This window comes from Podarcis cretensis, assembly GCF_951804945.1.
Source record: "Podarcis cretensis genome assembly, chromosome: 7".
In the NCBI taxonomy this organism is placed as follows: domain Eukaryota; kingdom Metazoa; phylum Chordata; class Lepidosauria; order Squamata; family Lacertidae; genus Podarcis; species Podarcis cretensis.
Genome location: NC_137176.1, coordinates 42,333,935 through 42,352,755, shown reverse-complemented (window position 1 = coordinate 42,352,755; position 18,821 = coordinate 42,333,935). Strand labels below are relative to the sequence as shown.

At 40.8% G+C, this 18,821-nt stretch overlaps 1 protein-coding gene across 7 annotated transcripts; it reads right to left on the bottom strand.

Moving 5' to 3' along the window:
• Window positions 1-389: 389 nt before the first annotated feature.
• FAM210A (family with sequence similarity 210 member A) lies at window positions 390-18,728 on the bottom strand. Of its 7 annotated transcripts, XR_013840475.1 has the most exons (7): window positions 18,578-18,728; window positions 15,951-16,138; window positions 9,066-9,561; window positions 7,772-7,883; window positions 2,889-3,979; window positions 2,581-2,662; window positions 390-449 (listed from the first exon to the last, which is right to left on the bottom strand). XR_013840475.1 is itself a non-coding variant. In XM_079982999.1 (5 exons), the coding sequence occupies exons 3-5, from the start codon at window positions 9,533-9,535 to the stop codon at window positions 3,680-3,682; spliced, it is 882 nt and encodes a 293-aa protein (XP_079839125.1). In that variant the 5' UTR covers window positions 9,536-9,561; window positions 15,951-16,138; window positions 18,578-18,728; the 3' UTR covers window positions 390-3,679. The 7 variants fall into 7 exon arrangements, 1 of the variants encoding a protein (XP_079839125.1); XR_013840472.1 differs by having other exon boundaries at window positions 390-1,166; window positions 2,581-3,979; XR_013840473.1 differs by having other exon boundaries at window positions 2,581-3,979.
• Window positions 18,729-18,821: the final 93 nt, after the last annotated feature.

The following is an 18,821-nucleotide window of genomic DNA, read 5'->3' as shown; positions in this document are numbered from 1 at the left end:
TAAAGAAAACAATTCAAAAGAAAATTTGTAACAGCAAACTAGTTATTAGGGACCAAGTGGAGAATGGTTGTGATGCAATTTAATATTACAACCATTTCACAAGCAAAAGTTTATTTTTCAGAAGAGTATCGTTAGCGCTTAGGGAAAATTAGAATAACATCTCTGCAAACTCCAAGCAAAAGTCTCAGCACAATTATTTCCACAGTAAGGATACAAAAGTTATGAAAAAAAAAATCATTTAAAAGATAATTGCTTTTCAAAAACGTACACTACACACAACTTATATCTATATCAGCATAATGTTTAAAGCATATTGGAGGATGGTGAAAGGGAGTTATAACTTACAGATCCTCTCAGCCAGTGAAACAAGAAGAACCCACAGACAGTAATGATGTGCCATGAGTACTTTAATAATGGTACTTTGCAAAATTTATTCCAGCAAGATCCATCTACAGTGGATATAAGAAAAAGGCAAACTTGTCAAGGAATAAATTGGATAGTGGATGAAACAGAACATTTCACCAAATATTGTGGTTTTGCCATCTTCCTTCAGTGTGGCTGGCACAGAGAGCCAGGGAAAGTCACACTGAAATGAATGATCAAGCACAGCAGCAGCATGCAGATACTGCTTCCATTTACACCAGCGTGACATCCCACCCCAATATTATTGTTAAGCCCTAGGTGTTATCACTACAACAAAACACAAATTTTATTTCAAGAAAGAGGATGGAATTGTTTCATTTTAAATAGACTGACATTAAACCAGAATATATTCTTTTAAACTTGGCTTAAAAGTACAGAGACAAGCAAGGGAAAGTCGTTCAGAAATAGAGGACTGCAGCCTAGAAATCTATTTCCCCCTGTACTATTTTATGTGTATTATATACGCAAAGGTAAAAGTGGCGAGCTCTGTACTAGGGTGAAAGCTAACATCCATGCAATTGACATCCGACAGCATAACTCTCCAACATGCTCTTTGTGGAAAAATAAAATAAATATTGCGCGTAAGGCCAAGGTGGTACTTCACTTCCAGCCATGGCTCTTATTTTTGACTACGCTGTCCTTGCACGCTGTGATGACCTCATGACCTCAGTGCTACTTTCTGAAGTATGCTGTTCTAAGTATCAACCTTTGGGGCTTTCCTCTAGCAAGATCCACACATCTACCTTGGAAAAAGCAAGCCAATACATACCAGAGTACAAGGCCAGGTAAACCACATATCATTAATAAGCAGGTGCCCACTTTGAATTCAGACTAACATTAGGGCTGCTTATTTTAGGGCTGCTTATTTTTGACCCAAATATATAGGGGCACAACCATGGTCACAGTTCCCTGCGTCTCCCGATGCTGGCCACGTGCCTTGCTTTCCTGTTGCTTTTGTTATGTTCAGCTTTATTACATATGCTAAGAAACTTTGTGAAAATGGCTGCTGATTCAAATCTCTGCAACAGGGGAGGTCCCAGTTTGACACCTGCAGTTAAAGCAATTTAAAATTGGCGTGGTATATGTTAATGCCATATTGACCTCCACCTTTTTGAATATTTTATCCATAGCCATTTTCTCCCAAAATCTTTTCACTCAATTAAAATATACAAGAAAAAGGGAAGACAAAAAGCCAACTGCAATGTCTTCTCTCTCGTGCATCCAGTCCCATTCACAAAGCATGCTTATAAGAGCATTCCACCTGGTGGTGGATACAACTACCTATTTTATCACATATTTTTCTTCCTGATGTACACAGAAAATCCTCATTGCCAGTTGCCAGAATGACACTGGAATCTTCCATGTGATGAGAGAAAGGAGAAAAATTCATATCGGGTATTTTGGATAGTTCAGTTGAACTAATACAGTAATGCCAGGATGAACATGTAGTGTCGAGTGGTGCTCATCCTACACAATTGGGACCAAAGGAAACATACCTTGGAAGAAAAAAGGCATGGTGAGCACTTAGAAGATGGATTCAACAAACTCAGTCTAGGACACACAAGTGGCAGTAAGTTCAGCCTCACCATTGAAAACTGACCATGTAAAGAGGGGAGCAATTTATACCATTGTAGAATACTGTCTTTGAACTCTTATACAGGGTGAGTCTTTTAAAAGAGGTCCCGTGGAACATGGGTACTCTGTATCCACGGGGCATCTTTTAAAGGACTCACCCTTTAATAGTGTAACTCTCAAAAGTCTTAATTGCTCTGCACAAGATGGTTTGTTGGTAAGTGCTTCCCTCTTATACCTGAAAGCATTAAAGAAAACAATTCCTTAAATCAGTAGCATGAAAAAGTAGTCAGAGCACATTTTGGCAATGGACTTTGCAGATGCCTCCTGGACTGCCATCAATCTCGCAGCATCTCTCACAATGTCCCTGAAAGAGGGCCTTTATGAAGTTAATTCTACAGATGCTTTCTGGTAACTTGACAGAAATAAAAGAAGCAAGTCTAGAAATAGACGGATAAATACATATCTTCCTTCATATAGCTTAAAGGTAACCAGATTGCAAAAAACGTTTCCTGCTTTGGGTGCAATCCTCCTATCACTGGCTCCTTTTTCCACCAGTCACAGCACAAGCAGTGGTATACATACACAAGAGGTTGAAAGGGTGCACCATGAGTTTCTGGATCTCCCACTCCAATGCAGTACTCCTTTATATTCCCGCTTATAAGCGCTTTAAAAAACAAAACCATAGGAGAACTGAAATGCCATGTTATGCTTCAGACAGAACAGGTAACTTTGGATGGCATTCAATGAAGATATACTCAGAGATGACCCACTTAAACCAATGAACAAGGCTAAGCCAGGGCCATTAATTTCAATGGGTCTACTCTGAGTAAAACTTAACTGTCTACCACCCATAGAAAATGACAACAACATGGGAATCATAAGAATCACACCTGTAAATTTTAGATTACTCCACAGTACTCAACAGTATAGTAATGCTGAAGTTTTGTGGAAATTTTCTAGGATTCTTCAATGTAAAAGGCAGCAGCATCTATCAGTCTTTACTCTAAACACAATGATGAAAATGTAAATGACTATTCATATGCAGAGGTAGGTTTATCTTCTCCATTTTCAAAACTTTTAATGATGGCATGACATTTTTAGTCTAACCGTGGAATAATCAATCCAATTGCACATTTGAAATATACAATTAAGTTTAGTATCATTTTATAGTCTCTCTCATACACCATTCAGTAAACTGTTTATAAGAATATAGCAGTAATATATATTTTATAATTACCTGATCATTTAAGAATATTAGGATTAAATGATTTACAAATATTGACACCATCTCCAAAATACGTTTGTGTACATGACCTAAACATTCTCATACATTGCTTCCAAGACACTTAACAGTGACAAATAGGTCAGCTCAAATCAGATGTGTAGATAACTTTGTTCTTTCTCCACAAAGATCCAGACAAGACTGTTGGTCATAATTAGGCAGACCACAGAACCCTACTTTGGGACCTAGCTATGGTCCCAAATCTTAACACTTGAAAATATTGCAATAATTTTCTAAAGTTGGGTGTGAGCCTTAGATGTTATTGTTTTAGTTTTCAAATCACTGGCACTTTCTAATCAGCCCAAAACATCTAAAACAAGCAGAAACAAAAAGCAGCAAGTGTATACATTCCACATTTGCTAAAGAGTTACGAATGCTTTGGTTTTGCCGCCAATTTTCCTATTCTTTCTTTTTTATAAATGAAACCTTATCTTTTGTTTCTTGTATCTTTTCTGTTATCCTCTCTTTTGTTTCTTCCATCTTCCCAGTCAGCCTCTCTTTTGTTTCTTCCATTTTGCCACTAATCATGTCTCTGGTTTCCTCCATTTTCCCCGATAGTCGCTCTTTCGTTTCTTCCATTCGATCCTGAATGTAGTCCTTGACTAGAGGTGGTGTGGACATGTAGCCTTGCTTACGAAGGTACTTTACAGTGATAGATGTCCCTCCTAAAGTCACTGTGTATCTGGCCGGAGTTGCAATCTTGTCAGTAAGAGGGAGGGAAATACACATACATGTATAACTTCAACGGCAAATTCCTCTTACCAGGCAAAATTCCTGACAGGTTTATCATTGTTAGCTGCAGCAGCACAAAAACTACTTGTACCTGTTAAGTTAAGCATCATCCTTACCCTGGCAGGAAAACACTCCCTGCCATCCCAGTTTCCTACTTTCTGAAAAGATATGTGCGAGTTTTCCCAAGCTTCAGTATACCTTCCAGTTGCTAAATGAACACGAGGTATGAGACAGTCTTTTTATATCTTCCCTTGTATAAGTAAGTATTGCTGCCTGACAGGAGCTGACAAATACTGCAGCAGCAGCAGCAGCAGCAGTGAGGATGCTGCTGAACTAGCAATGGTTGCTAGCAACAATATAGTTAGATCATGCCCCCTCCAGACTCTTAAACCTGATCCTTTAGAAGTGAAGCACTAGGAAATAGAATTAGTGTGCAAGTCACAACAAGCTTTACATGGTAAGGCAGCAGCTATTCAATATCAAACAAACTGACAATTAGGTTGAAGTATCTTTAGGATAACATGAGCATGTGAAGGCTAGACAGTGGTCAGGGTACCTTTTCATTCCTTATTGAAACAATGCTGCATTACTCTGTTATGGTAGGTATTTTAAGGAGAGGGCAATAAATCAGACATATATTGTGGGCTTATTAACCTTCTGCCACATCCTCTAGACGTTACTAACTGAAGTTATTTAGGGATTGATCAGTCTATTTCTGTCTCACTTCAATTTTGCATGTGCTCATTGAGAATTCTATCCTGTCCTGTTTCAGCATACATCTGCAACTTTAACAACCTGCATGAAAATTCATATTTAAATACTTATTCTGATCAAAAATATATATGTAAACATGCTTTTATTTCAGTGTGCTTATTTCCTAAACCTATTTCATCCTAAAATATGCATTTAAATATATTTTCTTATCTGAGAACCATATTACAATATTTAGAGACATGTAAAATCCAAAGGTTAATTTCCCATCTGCACATCAGGCCAGATATTGTTGAACAGGTCAGCTTGCATCAGAATTTGCAGAAATAAACTTTCCTAGTTCTGTGCAAAGTTTTTTAGCGTCCAATCGTATGTCTGCTTGAAGGACTTATGACTGCAGCCTTCTACAGCAAAAGGATGAATTCTCCAGTATTATATACTTGAGATGGACAATAAATGACTGATAATATCCAGAAGATATGTCACAAAAGTTACTAAGCTCATTAAGTTCTGTCTGCATTACTGTGCTTTCATTAAAGTTTCTGAAGGTTGACAGTTGCACATCCCTGCTTAAGTAAGAAAAAATGGAATCTTGCTTTGAAAGTTAGCTATGCTATAGTGTGGCAATGCAATACAGTCGTACCTTGGAAGTTGAATAGAATCCGTTCCAGAAGTCCGTTCGACTTCCAAAGTGCGGTTTCTGATTGGCTGCAGGAATCTCCTGCAGCCAATATGAAGCCATAGAAGCACCGTCAGCTTTTTGGCTTCCGAAAGAATGTTCAAAACCGGAACAATCACTTCTGGTTTTCGATTGTTTGGGAGCTGAAACGTTCGACTCCCAAGGCATTCATTCAGGAGTTGAGGTACGACTGTACAGATTTAATCTTGAAGAGTGACTTCAGTAGGGAGTGAAGCTTTTTCAAAGAATACATTTTCAAAGCATGAAGATGATGTTATCTATGTAAGGACTAAACAAGACCTTTATATGCTTTTGATTGTCCTTTCTAATCTTGTACCCTCTGTGCTTGCTCTTTACTCCCACCCAAATCTTTGTTCCCAGTTTTGAGTTCCACATAATGACATATCATCAGGAAATAAGTGGGAGGACATATACTAATTCCTACTTCAATGAAAGCTGATGGTTTGGCAGTTTTGTATCTACTTATAAATGCTTTCTGCCTCTTGCATCAGAAAAAGCTCACACTTTACTTGATAGTGTCTTATTGGAAAATATTTAGCACCTGGCAGTAGAATTAAAGCTCAGAGATCTTAATAAAAGGCTAGCCAGTGGCACGACGTGAGAAATGCAGGTGAAAGAAAAATAAAAAGCATTAAGACAGAGCACAACAAATTCTATTGAGAGAGGAAAGCAATTAAAGCAATTCAATATCCATGCAGCAAAACAAAGCTGTTGTTAAAATTCAAATTGAGAGAACAAAAACTAAAAGACAAAAAATCCCACATTTATTCTTTTTGAGAAGGTAAAATAATTTCCAATATTGTTCTTCAATTCTGAAAAAAGTGGCAATTCCTGCCTTAGTCCTACGTATGGGAAGCAAGATCCAAACTCCATTCAGGAGCAAGGCTACTGCTGGTTAAACCAGCCTAAGACCAGCAGAGGGGAAACAAGCATAAATTCCACCATGTTGCCAGGTTACATGAGCAAACAGAATAAAGTTAGGATCCCGCATTAAGTTCACTCTCCCTGGTCTCACCTCCCTGCCCATTTTCCAAGGTTTATGTCAGTCTGGGCTCGGCACTAAGCCAGGATTAATGATTGGGGACATGCTGACATAACCAGGCTGAGCACAGAGCCTGCTGGCTAAACCAGCGATCTGCCACATCTCTCATCTCAACAGTTCTAGGGTTAGATCTTCACCCTTTGTATTGTATCCTTAGATGCATCTTAAAATCACTTCATGAAAAACAGCAACAAAAGAGATTAAAACCTAAACTCTTGGGTGTGAAAGAAGTAGTGGGATTTTTAGATCTCATTCTTACTGGACTTGGTCATATTCATTTTAATAGCAGTAGGGCCTCCAATAGAAAGAAAAGAAAAAGATCTAATCAATTATAGTCTCCTTAGCAACTGAGAACACAAGTCAGACTCTCACTGAACAGACAAGAGAAATATTTAAGACATGTGAATCAGTGGGAGAACAACTCCCTACTTAATATTGATACCATGTATCTAGCACTTTCATCTTGCTCATTCTCAGAACCAATCGGCCAAGGTACGACATTATTATTCCCATTTAACATATGGGAAATGGAGGAAGTGCCTTGCCACCCAAAGTTCACCAATATCATGGTTTAAGCTAGTGTCTCATTGGTTCACAAGTACTCCTCTTAATGCGTTCAACTGGTCTTACAAATAGATGCAAAAAGGACAAACCAACACCATTAGTGCTGCATTATATTTTCATGGTGACACACTAATGGAAGGACTGATCTTCTATTGCCTCCAGAACTTACAGGTTTTAATTCTGAGGAGAGGAAGGAAGAACATGCATGGCCTTTCTCAGAAAGGAAAATATGTGGCCCTCCAGAACTACTACAACTCCCATCAGCCCAAACCAGCATGGCCAATGGTCAGGAAAGACGCAACTTAGAGAGTTGAGCATCTGGAAGTTCCTCATCCCTGGCTGCACTGATGATAAACGAAAGCACTTTCATGCAGCGACACACAGAGATAAAGAAGCACATGTAAAATCAGCCAAGTAACTTTGCTGTTCAACAGGCTTTCTTCATTATAACAAGGTGATAGGAAATGAAAATCTCTCATGATGCCCTGTAAATAGTATTTCCAATTGTTCCCTTCCTTTGCCAAACCACAGGATTGTTACCTACCCTGAGTTCTTGTGGCAAGATCTACTTTGAATAAATTTATTCACAGCTGTGACTTTTATTTCAGAAGTTCACAGTGTTGGTCATAACAGACTGCAGGGTTAATCAGTGGGCTGTAGCCCCTTCATTATACGATTACATGATCAATATTTTTATGGTCAACGTTGCAGATGAAATTAAGAAATATTTGCAAGTACTTACCTTATACATTGCATAGGCAGTTAACGCGTTACCACTCTGAGAATGCTTTAGAATATTTACAATGCTTTCAGGCAACCCTATGAATTCGAGGAAAGGAACAACATTTATTCCTCTGTGAAAGAAAGAGATTAAAATGAATAAAGTGCTAACAACCTTATAAACATTTATTCTGACAAGACTGCAGAATAAAAGATTTTTATATTTAACAATAAATACAGTACACTTGCAACCTACGCGCATTTAACTGAACACTCATTCAGCTTTATGCACTTGAACATTAAAAAATAAAAAATAAAAGGGGGCAGACATGTTGGGGAAAATCTCACCCACTATTGTACTCAATGGGTTTTGACTGTAACCAATTTTGGCTTCAGGCGCAATGCTCGGAAAGTAACTCCTGCGTAAGTTGAGGGCTTACTGTATTGCAATCAATCACACTTTTTTTGCACCAGTATAAAGTGCAGATTCAAGCATTAATGGCCAATGAAGAGGAAAACGTCAAGAGAGATCATTCAGAAGATATTCCCAGTTGTAATACTTTAAACCAGAAGATCAAGATCAACTGTTGGAAATCTGGTTGATTTTCAATAGAATATTCAAGGGTTTTAGACTTAGTTGTCTAACAATAGCAATATCAAAATGACTTCTGTCACCTAAATTATGCTGTTGAAATGAAGAAAGCAAACCAGGAGTGGACTTCTGTATGAATGGTCTATAAGCTCAGTTCATCTCTGATATTGAAATCAAAGTGCAAGGTATAGAGCTCTATAACCAGGTACCAGATTACAAGAGTGGCAATGTACATGACTCAATGAATAGAAAATTAGAAGAAGAAAAAGCCTTCAAAAATATGACACAGAGAAAACTTCTAGAGTACTTTCCCAGATAGTCCCATCATTTTGGAAGGAAGGAAAATTGTGCACCTGCAGTACAAGCAATAGTGATTTACACATACATACTCTTTAAAATATTGGAATGTTATGTGCAACAGAATATCTTGTCCTCAACTGGTGATATGGGACACATACCTGAGTTGCAGCCTAATCCAAGTTGGGTGACCACCATACAAAATGCATTATCAAAATTAAGAAATTGGATGGAAGATTACTGAAATAGACCATTACATTCTACATATGCTTTTAAAACTTGGGGTTTTAATAATATCTGTAATGGAAGGTTGCATGTGCATGTGTGTGTGTGTGTGTATCTCACACACTGCATAAGTGATTGGGCGCATTACTGTAAAGATTTGCTTAAGATTAATAAATATAGTGATTATGAGTTCATCACTTACTTTAAAGCTGCATAGTAAAAAATTCCAAACCATATGCTGGAAGTCAAAAGATGCACTGGAATCATAACTTTGCCATACTGTTTAAAAGTTCTCTTGAATCTCTGCACGAGACTAATAGATTTGTCTTGTAAGGGATCAAGCTCTACAGAATTTGGTTCTACAGAGTCTTTCTGGGCTAAGTTACCAGACGGTTTGGTATGAATTTCTCTTTCCAGTTCTTTATTGCGATGGTCTTCTAGTTGGGATGATGCCATGCCCAAGAATTGCCTTTCTTTGGAAATACAAACAGCAGCAGATGCATGCAGACACTGGTACTGGGAGCTCAACGCCAAGGAAACCATTTTCTGTCTAGTATTAAGCAAGGAGGCTTGTCCTTTTAAGAATGGAAAGATACAGCTGCGATAAGGCATCCAATATGTCCTGTACACCAGCTGAAATGGTTTCTGCATTTTGGTTGATGGCAACAGCATATTGAAGATACTGTTATATACAGCTCCTAAGAAACGTTGACAGGAAAACTGTTAAAATTAAGAACAAATACATTGTAGGCTACTGTAATACACTGAAATCAACTGTTACATTGTTATACCACAATGGTAAAAACTTTGCTCAAAAGAGGAGAATTAATATTAGTACAATTATTCATCAGCCTGCAAATTTTGGCTGTGTTTACAAGCGAAGCCCATTGCCACCATGTGTTTCTGCAAAAGGTACAAACAGCACTTTGTAATGCTAACATTCTACAACAGTCCAATTATTCCTCCCTTCCAATTGGGTGGGTAGGTGAAAGGAAGGTTGTTGCTCTCCTGAGAGTAGGGCTTTTGCAGAAATCGAAAGCAATGCTTTGCTGCTGGCTCCTGCAAAAACCTGTCAGAAAAGGAAAGAAACTACACCTTTGTCCCCTTGGTTCTCTCCCTATTGGGTTTTTACAAGAAGCTGTAGATAGACATTGCAGGAGTTTTCTGTAAAAAGCTCAACTTGCAGGATAGAAGCCACCTCTCTTACCCTCTACAAAGTACAGGAAGGACATTGCCTGTAGGAAGATTTTTGGGGAACGTGCCAGGACCACCTCATGCTAAAACTAAACAGGAAGAGAAACATCTACTTCTTTCCTCCACAGAGGAAAAAGGCAAGAGTTGTTCCTTTCCTGTTGGGTTTTTGTATGAAATTATATAAAGGGGGGGCGGGGGCGGTAAATGAAGTATTATAGAACACAATTCAAAACTGCATTCAAAAAAACATGAAGTCTTTGCTTGCTTGATTCCTTGTTTATTTGCAGGTGCGGGGTGCGCTACTTCACAACTTCCCCTTGCTCCGCGACAAGTTCCTCAGGCTTATAACTTGTTTCGAACCTTCTTCACAAGCGGAATTTGAACTTCATTTAACAAGCTATAAGCCTGGGGAACTTGTCACGGAGCAAGGGGAAGTTGTGAAGTAACGCACCCCGCACCTGCAAATAAACAAGGAATCAAGCAAGCAAAGACTTCATGTTTTTTTGAATGCAGTTTTGAATTGTGCTATATAGGGTTTCTGTATGAAGCAGAATTAAGATACTGAAGTGCTTTTTGCAAAAGTCAAAGTAAATTCTCCTTCTCTCCTAGAGCACGGAGAATGAAATAACTAGAATGGGGTATGAAAAAACTACCACAGGAAGGGCTGTGGGTGGAAAGACAGGGGGTGCTTGCTATTGGTGAGGTGGTGCATGGGTTTATGGCAAGGAAACACAGCTGGAAATTAGGTTGTCACTCATTCTGTAATGTAAAGCACTTAAAAACTGAACTGAGATTTTAGAAAACTGAGTCCTAAGTTGTTGACAGAATTTTCCATTCTAGACACCCAGTTGCCTGAATGCACTTTTAGTTTACCACAAGCAAGTGGCTAATTTGCAAGTGTGGTCCAAGGCCACTCTATCTTCACAACCCATTCATTTAATCGTCAAGAATATGGCTGCTCCAGAAATCCAATTTTCCAGGTCAACTTTAACTGCCTGCCTCTTTAATCAGACTTGATTTCACCAACATGCAGCTAACCTAGTGGTGCCATTCTTTTCTGGGTTCACAATGTTCATGCTTCTTGATGATTTCATGTGTGTGCATGCATGTAACATAAATGTACAAACATGTAATGTGACATGGCTTTGGTTCAGAGGAACACACTTTTAATAATCATAAAAGCAGCAACTGCCTACTAAATCTTGAACATTTTAAGAGCTAAAGATCCCAGAATATATGCCTAAACTTTTCTATGCATATACCATGGCTTTCACAATAATTTCTCCAACTACATGAGACACAGTTCTGGAAGGTCTTTTAGTTTTCAGCTGTGACTTATATATGTATACATGCATGCAAGTCACAAAAGGCCAAGTATTTGTTTCTATTTATTATTTTATTGGGGTTGAGGATCAACGCTTTAGTAATGTTGTCTCAGATGAGGAATTAGATAGACTGATTTGAAGTTATGGTCTGCCCTCTACTGCACCTTCCTTAGATTACAACTAGTGTGGCAAACTTACTGTAATTGACCAGTAAGCCTTTGTTACCCTTTATTCCCTGCTCCTAAAAATATCTCTTACAATATCTATTGATCAAACAGCAAAGCAATTCCGATAAAAAGAAATTTTAGATCCTCATCCCACACATTTTCTAAGCATATTTTAAAAATGTTGGTTACTTTCATACCATTCACTGTAGCTAAGTTGCCTTAATTTTCTTTTACTTCCTATTCCCTATACAACCAAGCTAAATATAAAGTGCTCTCTCACTCACTCGCTGGAGCTCTCTGTTTCACAATGTGACACAAACACAAATTAGGCCTAAGAGCTAATGTACTGGCTAAATTTAAGAGCGGATCTCCTTAGCTGAATGTATTTCAGCCATCTGCCAGAGATGCTGTAGTAGTTGCATCCTGCATTGCATGAATTGAACTAGAATATGATTCATTCCAGGGACGCAGGTGGCGCTGTGGGTTAAAGCCTCAGCGCCTAGGGCTTGCCGATCGAAAGGCCGGCGGTTCGAATCCCTGCGGCGGGGTGCGCTCCCGCTGCTCGGTCCCAGCGCCTGCCAACCTAGCAGTTCGAAAGCACCTCCGGGTGCAAGTAGATAAATAGGGACCGCTTACCAGCGGGAAGGTAAACGGCGTTTCCGTGTGCGGCTCTGGCTCGCCAGAGCAGTGATGTCACGCTGGCCACGTGACCCAGAAGTGTCTCCGGACAGCGCTGGCCCCTGGCCTCTTAAGTGAGATGGGTGCACAACCCCAGAGTCTGTCAAGACTGGCCCGTACGGGCAGGGGTACCTTTACCTTTATGATTCATTCCAACTATGATTTTATTAGTGTTGTATGTGTATACAATAATGCCATTAGTGGTCAGGTATCAATTTATGCTAAATCAAAACTGAGTAAACTTTCATCTCAAGTAAGAGTTGGAACAGGTTAATAACTTCTCTCAAAACTAACTTAATTTGTTCTGAAGAGCTTTGAGTTGTATTATGAATAAAAGTTCCATAGGAATTCATGTTATCTATAAATATTGTGATTAAATCCTTAGTTTACTACTGAATTAGTAGCAACCACTTTCTAGAACCCCTTCATGGATTACTGCCTTGCCGTGGCGAAGGGGCTTGAATAACTCAAGAGAAGCTATGAGCTATGCTGCGCAGGGCCACCCAAGATGGACAGGTCATAGTGGAGAGTTTTGACCAAACGTGATCCACCTGGAGCAGGAACCGGCAAGCCACTCCAGTATCCCTGCCAAGAAAAACTCCATGGACAAAGACAACAGGCATATAAAAGTTATGACGCCGGAAGATGAGCCCCTCAGGTCGGAAGGCGTCCAACATGCTACTGAGGAAGAGCAGAGGACAAGTACAAGTAGATTCAGAGCTGATGAAGCGGCTGGGCCAAAGCCGAAAGGTCACTCAGTTGTGGATATGCCTGGAAGTGAAAGGAAAGTCCAATGCTGTAAAGAAAAATATTGCATAGGAACCTGGAATGTAAGAACCATGAACCTTGGTAAGTTGGATGTGGTCAAAAATGAGATGGCAAGAATAAATATTGACATCCTGGACATCAGTGAACTAAAATGGACGGGAATGGACGAATTCAGTTCAGATGACCACCATATCTACTACTGTGGACAAGAATCCCATAAAAGAAATGGAGTGGCCTTGATAGTCAACAAAAGAGGGGCGAAAGCTGTACTGGGATGCAATCTCAAAAATGATAGAATGATCTTGATACGAATCCAAGGCAGACCTTTTAACATCACAGTAATCCAAGTTTATGCACCAACTATTGGTGCTGAAGAAACTGAAATTGACCAGTTCTATGAAGACTTACAACACCTTATAGAAATGACACCAAAGAAGGATGTTCTTCTCATTATAGGGGATTGGAATGCTAAAGTAGGGAATCCAGAGATAAAAGGAACAACTGGCAAGTTTGGCCTTGGAGTTCAAAACGAAGCAGGGCAAAGGCTGATAGAGTTCTGTCAAGAGAACAAGCTGGTCATCACAAACACTCTTTTCCAACAACACAAGAGACGACTCTACACATGGACATCACCAGATGGGCAGCATCGAAATCAGATTGATTATATTCTCTGCAGCCAAAGATGGAGAAGCTCTATACAGTCAGCAAAAACAAGACCTGGAGCTGACTGTGGCTCAGATCATCAGCTTCTTATAGCAAAATTCAAGCTTAAACTGAAGAAAGTAAGAAAAACCACTGGACCAGTAAGATACAATCGAAATCAAATCCTTTATGAATACACAGTGGAAGTGAGGAACAGGTTTAAGGATTTAGATTTGGTGGACAGAGTGCCTGAAGAACTATGGATGGAGGCTCATAACATTATACAGGAGGCAGCAACGAAAACCATCCCAATGAAAAGGAAATGCAAGAAAGCAAAGTGGCTGTCCAACGAGGCCTTACAAATAGTGGGAGGGAGAAGGCAAGCAAAATGCGAGGGAGATAGTGAAAGATACAGGAAATTGAATGCAGATTTCCAAAAAATAGCAAGGAGAGACAAGAAGGCCTTCTTAAACGAGCAATGCAAAGAAATAGAGGAGAACAATAGAATGGGAAAAACCAGAGATCTGTTCAATAAAATTGGGGATATGAAAGGAACATTTCATTCAAAGATTACCATAATAAAGGACAAAAGTGGTAAGGACCTGATAGAAGCAGAAGACATTAAGAAGAGGTGGCAAGAATACACAGAGGAATTATACCAGAAAGATATGGATGTCTCGTACACCCCAGGTAGTGTGGTTGCTGACCTTGAGCCAGACATCCTGGAGAGTGAAGTCAAATGGGCCTTAGAAAGCACTGCTAATAACAAGGCCAGTGGAAGTGATGATATTCCAGCTGAACTATTTAAAATTTTAAAAGATGATGTTGTTAAGGTGCTACACTCAATATTGCCAGCAAATTTGGAAAACTCAGCAGTGGCCAGAGGATTGGAGAAGATCAGACTACATCCCAATTCCAAAGAAGGGCAGTGCCAAAGAATGCTCCAACTACCGCACAATTGCACTCATTTCACACGCTAGCAAGGTTATGCAGTATACTGCTTAAGCAGTATGTGGACCGAGAACTCCCAGAAGTGCAAGCTGGATTTCAAAGGGGCAGAGGAACCAGAGACCAAATTGCAAACATGCGCTGGATTATGGAGAAAGCTAGAGAGTTCCAGAAAGACATCTACTTCTGCTTCATTGACTATGCAAAAGCCTTTGACTGTGTCGACCACAGCAAACTATGGCAAGTTCTTAAAGAAGTGGGAGTGCCTGATCACCTTATCTGTCTCCTGAGAAATCTCTATGTGGGACAAGAAGCTACAGTTAGAACTGGATATGGAACAACTGATTGGTTCAAAATTGGGAAAGGAGTACGACAAGGCTGTATATTGTCTCCCTGCTTATTTAACTTATATGCAGAATTCATCATGCGAAAGGCTGGGCTGGATGAATCCCTAGCCGGAATTAAGATTGCCAGAAAAAAATATCAACAACCTCAGATATGCAGATGACACAACCTTGATGGCAGAAAGTGAGGAGGAATTAAAGAACCCTTTAATGAGGGTGAAAGAGGAGAGCGCAAAATATGGTCTGAAGCTCAACACCAAAAAAATGAAGATCATGGCCACTGGGCCCATCACCTCCTGGCAAATAGAAGGGGAAGAAATGGAAGCAGTGAGAGATTTTACTTTCTTGGGCTCCATGATCACTGCAGATGGTGACAGCAGTCACGAAATTAAAAGACACCTGCTTCTTGGGAGAAAAGCAATGACAACCTAGACAGCATCTTAAAAAGCAGAGACATCACCTTGCCAACAAAGGTCCGTATAGTTAAAGCTATGATGTATGGAAGTGAGAGCTGGACCATAAAGAAGGCTGATCGCCGAAGAATTGATGCTTTTGAATTATGGTGCTGGAGGAGACTCTTAAGAGTCCCATGGACTGCAAGAAGATCAAACCTATCCATTCTTAAGGAAATCAGCCCTGAGTGTTCACTGGAAGGACAGATCGTGAAGCTGAGGCTCCAATACTTTGGCCACCTCATGAGAAGAGAAGACTCCCTGGAAAAGACCCTGATGTTGGGAAAGATGGAGGGCACAAGGAGAAAGGGACGACAGAGGACGAGATGGTTGGACAGTGTTCTCGAAGGTACAAACATGAGCCTGACCAAACTGCAGGAGTCAGTGGAAGACAGGAGTGCCTGGCGTGCTCTGGTCCATGGGGTCATAAGGAGTCGGACACGACTAAACAACAACAACAACTTTCTAGAATAACATCTCAAAATATCTGGTCACTTCTTAGCCAAAAAAATTTCAGTCCCAATACCATATTGCTAGGTTATTCACACACAGAAAAAGGAATTGCTTACCTTTTCCCAATACTCTTAAAAACAGAAAGTCTATCACAGGGACAATGCCTTTATCCTTAAAAGTTTATCACTTGTTTGATTAGGCTCCTGATCAAGTCATTGTACTTCTGATGCTTCAAAGGCCAAAGCCGCTGGACCAGACCACTGATTCGGTGTAAGGATTCTTCAGCTTCCAGCTAGAGTAAAACCTACATAAAAGTGAGGACATATTTCAAAACCAAGGAAGCAAGGATCAGTAGAACAAATTTTTCATCTGGCATAGGAAAAACCTCCAGGCCAGAGCTATCCCACTTTGTTCAAGCTGATTATTTGACATAGTATAGCAACCAGCTAACCATTAACGGACAGGTTGGAGATGGGATGGTGATCTACACAGACAGCTTAACCTATTGAAGGCATCCAATACCTAAACTGTAGAAAAAATGCTAACAGTATTTATTGAAGGGTACACAGTATTTATAAAATTGATTTGGGAATAGGCTGGATATAGCTCACCCATACAAGGCTCCCTAGCCAACTAGATCTCAGAAGCAGTGTTGAAGCTTCCCAGACCTCCAGAATGAAGTTGGTGCTCAAGGCTGCCTTGAAATTTCATAAACTTCAAGGCAAACATGGATTAATTCCATACACCTACTTCACTGAGCACAGATATGGAAATATTCAGCATTTGAGGTTTCAGATGGTCCATAATAATCCATAATACAGTACATGAATTCATGTCGGGTCTCTCGCTTGCTAAAGAAAAAAGTATGCACAGGGACATGAGAATGACCACTTGTAAACCTGGTTGGGAAGAGCTGGACTCTAGGAAAATTTCCCCCTCTGATTTCACTTACTTATTCTACACACCAGATAGACGAAGATGTGTTTGGTGAATTGAGTACTACGCTGTTTTACTGAAGAATAATTGTTTTGATTGACAGTCACAAGCCTACCTCTGCAGCTGTGTTACTTTTGTTACTTCTACACACTCAAGGTCAATCTTCGGGTGATATCAGATGGCAGAGCCACAGGCTGACAAGTACTGTATACTAGGTTAATAAGGCCTAATTATTTTCCAGTCTACATAAAACCCCCTGAAGAGCTACCACAAGCATTTTAAACAATTCACTAGAAATGCAACACTCATTTTTGAAGTGATCACAACAGTATGTAAAAGAAAACAAACTGCTAGATGACATATACAGCAGAGATATGAGAGCTAGGGGGGTGGATGGGATTCCATTAGTCTGAATCTATGAACATTTGTTTGGAAGCCTGTCATTTAGTGCCATTTGCTTCCTAGAGTGTCTGACATTATCTCCTTGGTCTTCTTCGGGCCTTTTTGTTGTTTTGTTTAACATACAGCCTGAAAAAAGAGTTCTGATAAATTCAAAAGCTCCTTTGCTTCACGATGACTTTTTTTGTTTTATCACTGAAGAGGCATACCACAAACACTTTCATAGGCTGCATAATGTGGTGTGTTCAGTGGCCTGGAGCTTCTGACTCCATTTGGAGGAAACGTGCAACCATCATGACCACCGGCCTTTAAAAACAACAACAACAAAAAACCAAACCCACCCCACAAATTGGTGACGAAACATTTCTTTCAGTTAATTTCAGCTGGGGGTCCCCATTACACCTTTGTGGTGCCAAAGTCTACATTTTAACTATGCGCTCAGTGAGGAAGCCCTTTCTTGCGCCCGGCCTGAACCTCTCAACCCCTGGCTTCATTCAATGAACCTGGGTCCCTGTATTATGAGGGGAAGCATCCCTCCATTAAAATGTTTGAGGGGGCCGCCCCGCAAAGTTGATGGGGCATTGCCGTTCAAATAGTGAGCGTGCACCACGTTTTGTGATTATGCGGGGCGGGTCTTACCTACCCCCCAGTAGTACAGTGGTACCTCGGGTTACATACGCTTCAGGTTACATATGCTTCAGGTTACACACTACACTAACCCAGAAATAGTGCTTCAGGTTACGAACTTTGCTTCAGGATAAGAAGCGGTGGCAGCAGGAAGCCCCATTAGCTAAAGTGGTGCTTCAGGTTAAGAACACTTTCATGTTAAGAACGGACCTACGGAACGAATTAAGTACTTAACCCGAGGTACCACTGTATTTTATTCAAGTTGGCACCCCTGAGGGGAAGGAAAAACCTGTCCCTTCCTTACTTTCTCTCCGCCCTGCGTGGTTTTATACACTCCTTACTGCCCCCCCGCCCGCAAGCCAAACGCGGCGACCTTTCACCCACAGTCTTAAGGGCTGCGGTCGTTGCCCGACCATTGAGCGAAGCCACTGAGGTATTAGCCATTGCCTCGGTCGATACCGAGGGGGATTTAGCCTTGCACCTGGTGGGTGTGGCGACCTGGGAGACGCAGCTTTCTCTCAGCTAGCCGAACAACGCCGTCCGCCCCGATCCCTGCAGCTTTCCCTTCATGGAGAGCGAGCGTGAGGAGGGGAGTGGCCTCCTCTGGAAAAACCAGCAGGACTTTCGAAGAAATAAGAGGAACGAGGAGCCCGCGCACCAAACTGGGCCCACAAGACGCCACAAAACGCGGGAAGAAGAGAAATAAGAAGCTGCAGCAGCTCCTCTCCCTCATACGTCCTCCCCCCGCCCCGGAATAATACTAATAAAAATAATTCGCTACCTTTCGAAGAGAGCAACATCCCACCACAGGCGCGAAGCAGCGGGCGGTCGCTCTAGGCTCACTTCTCTCCTCCTCTCCACTGACCCCCATACGAGCAACGTGCCATTTGCAGTCCCAGCTGCTCCGCGAGGGGAGCGCGCTGCTGCTGCGCATGCTCCTCGCGGGGTACCTCTGGGGCTTGTAGTCCTTCCCGGCCAGCCGCATTTCTTGCCGCGTCTTGGTGGAAAGGGAAGGGAGGCACGCT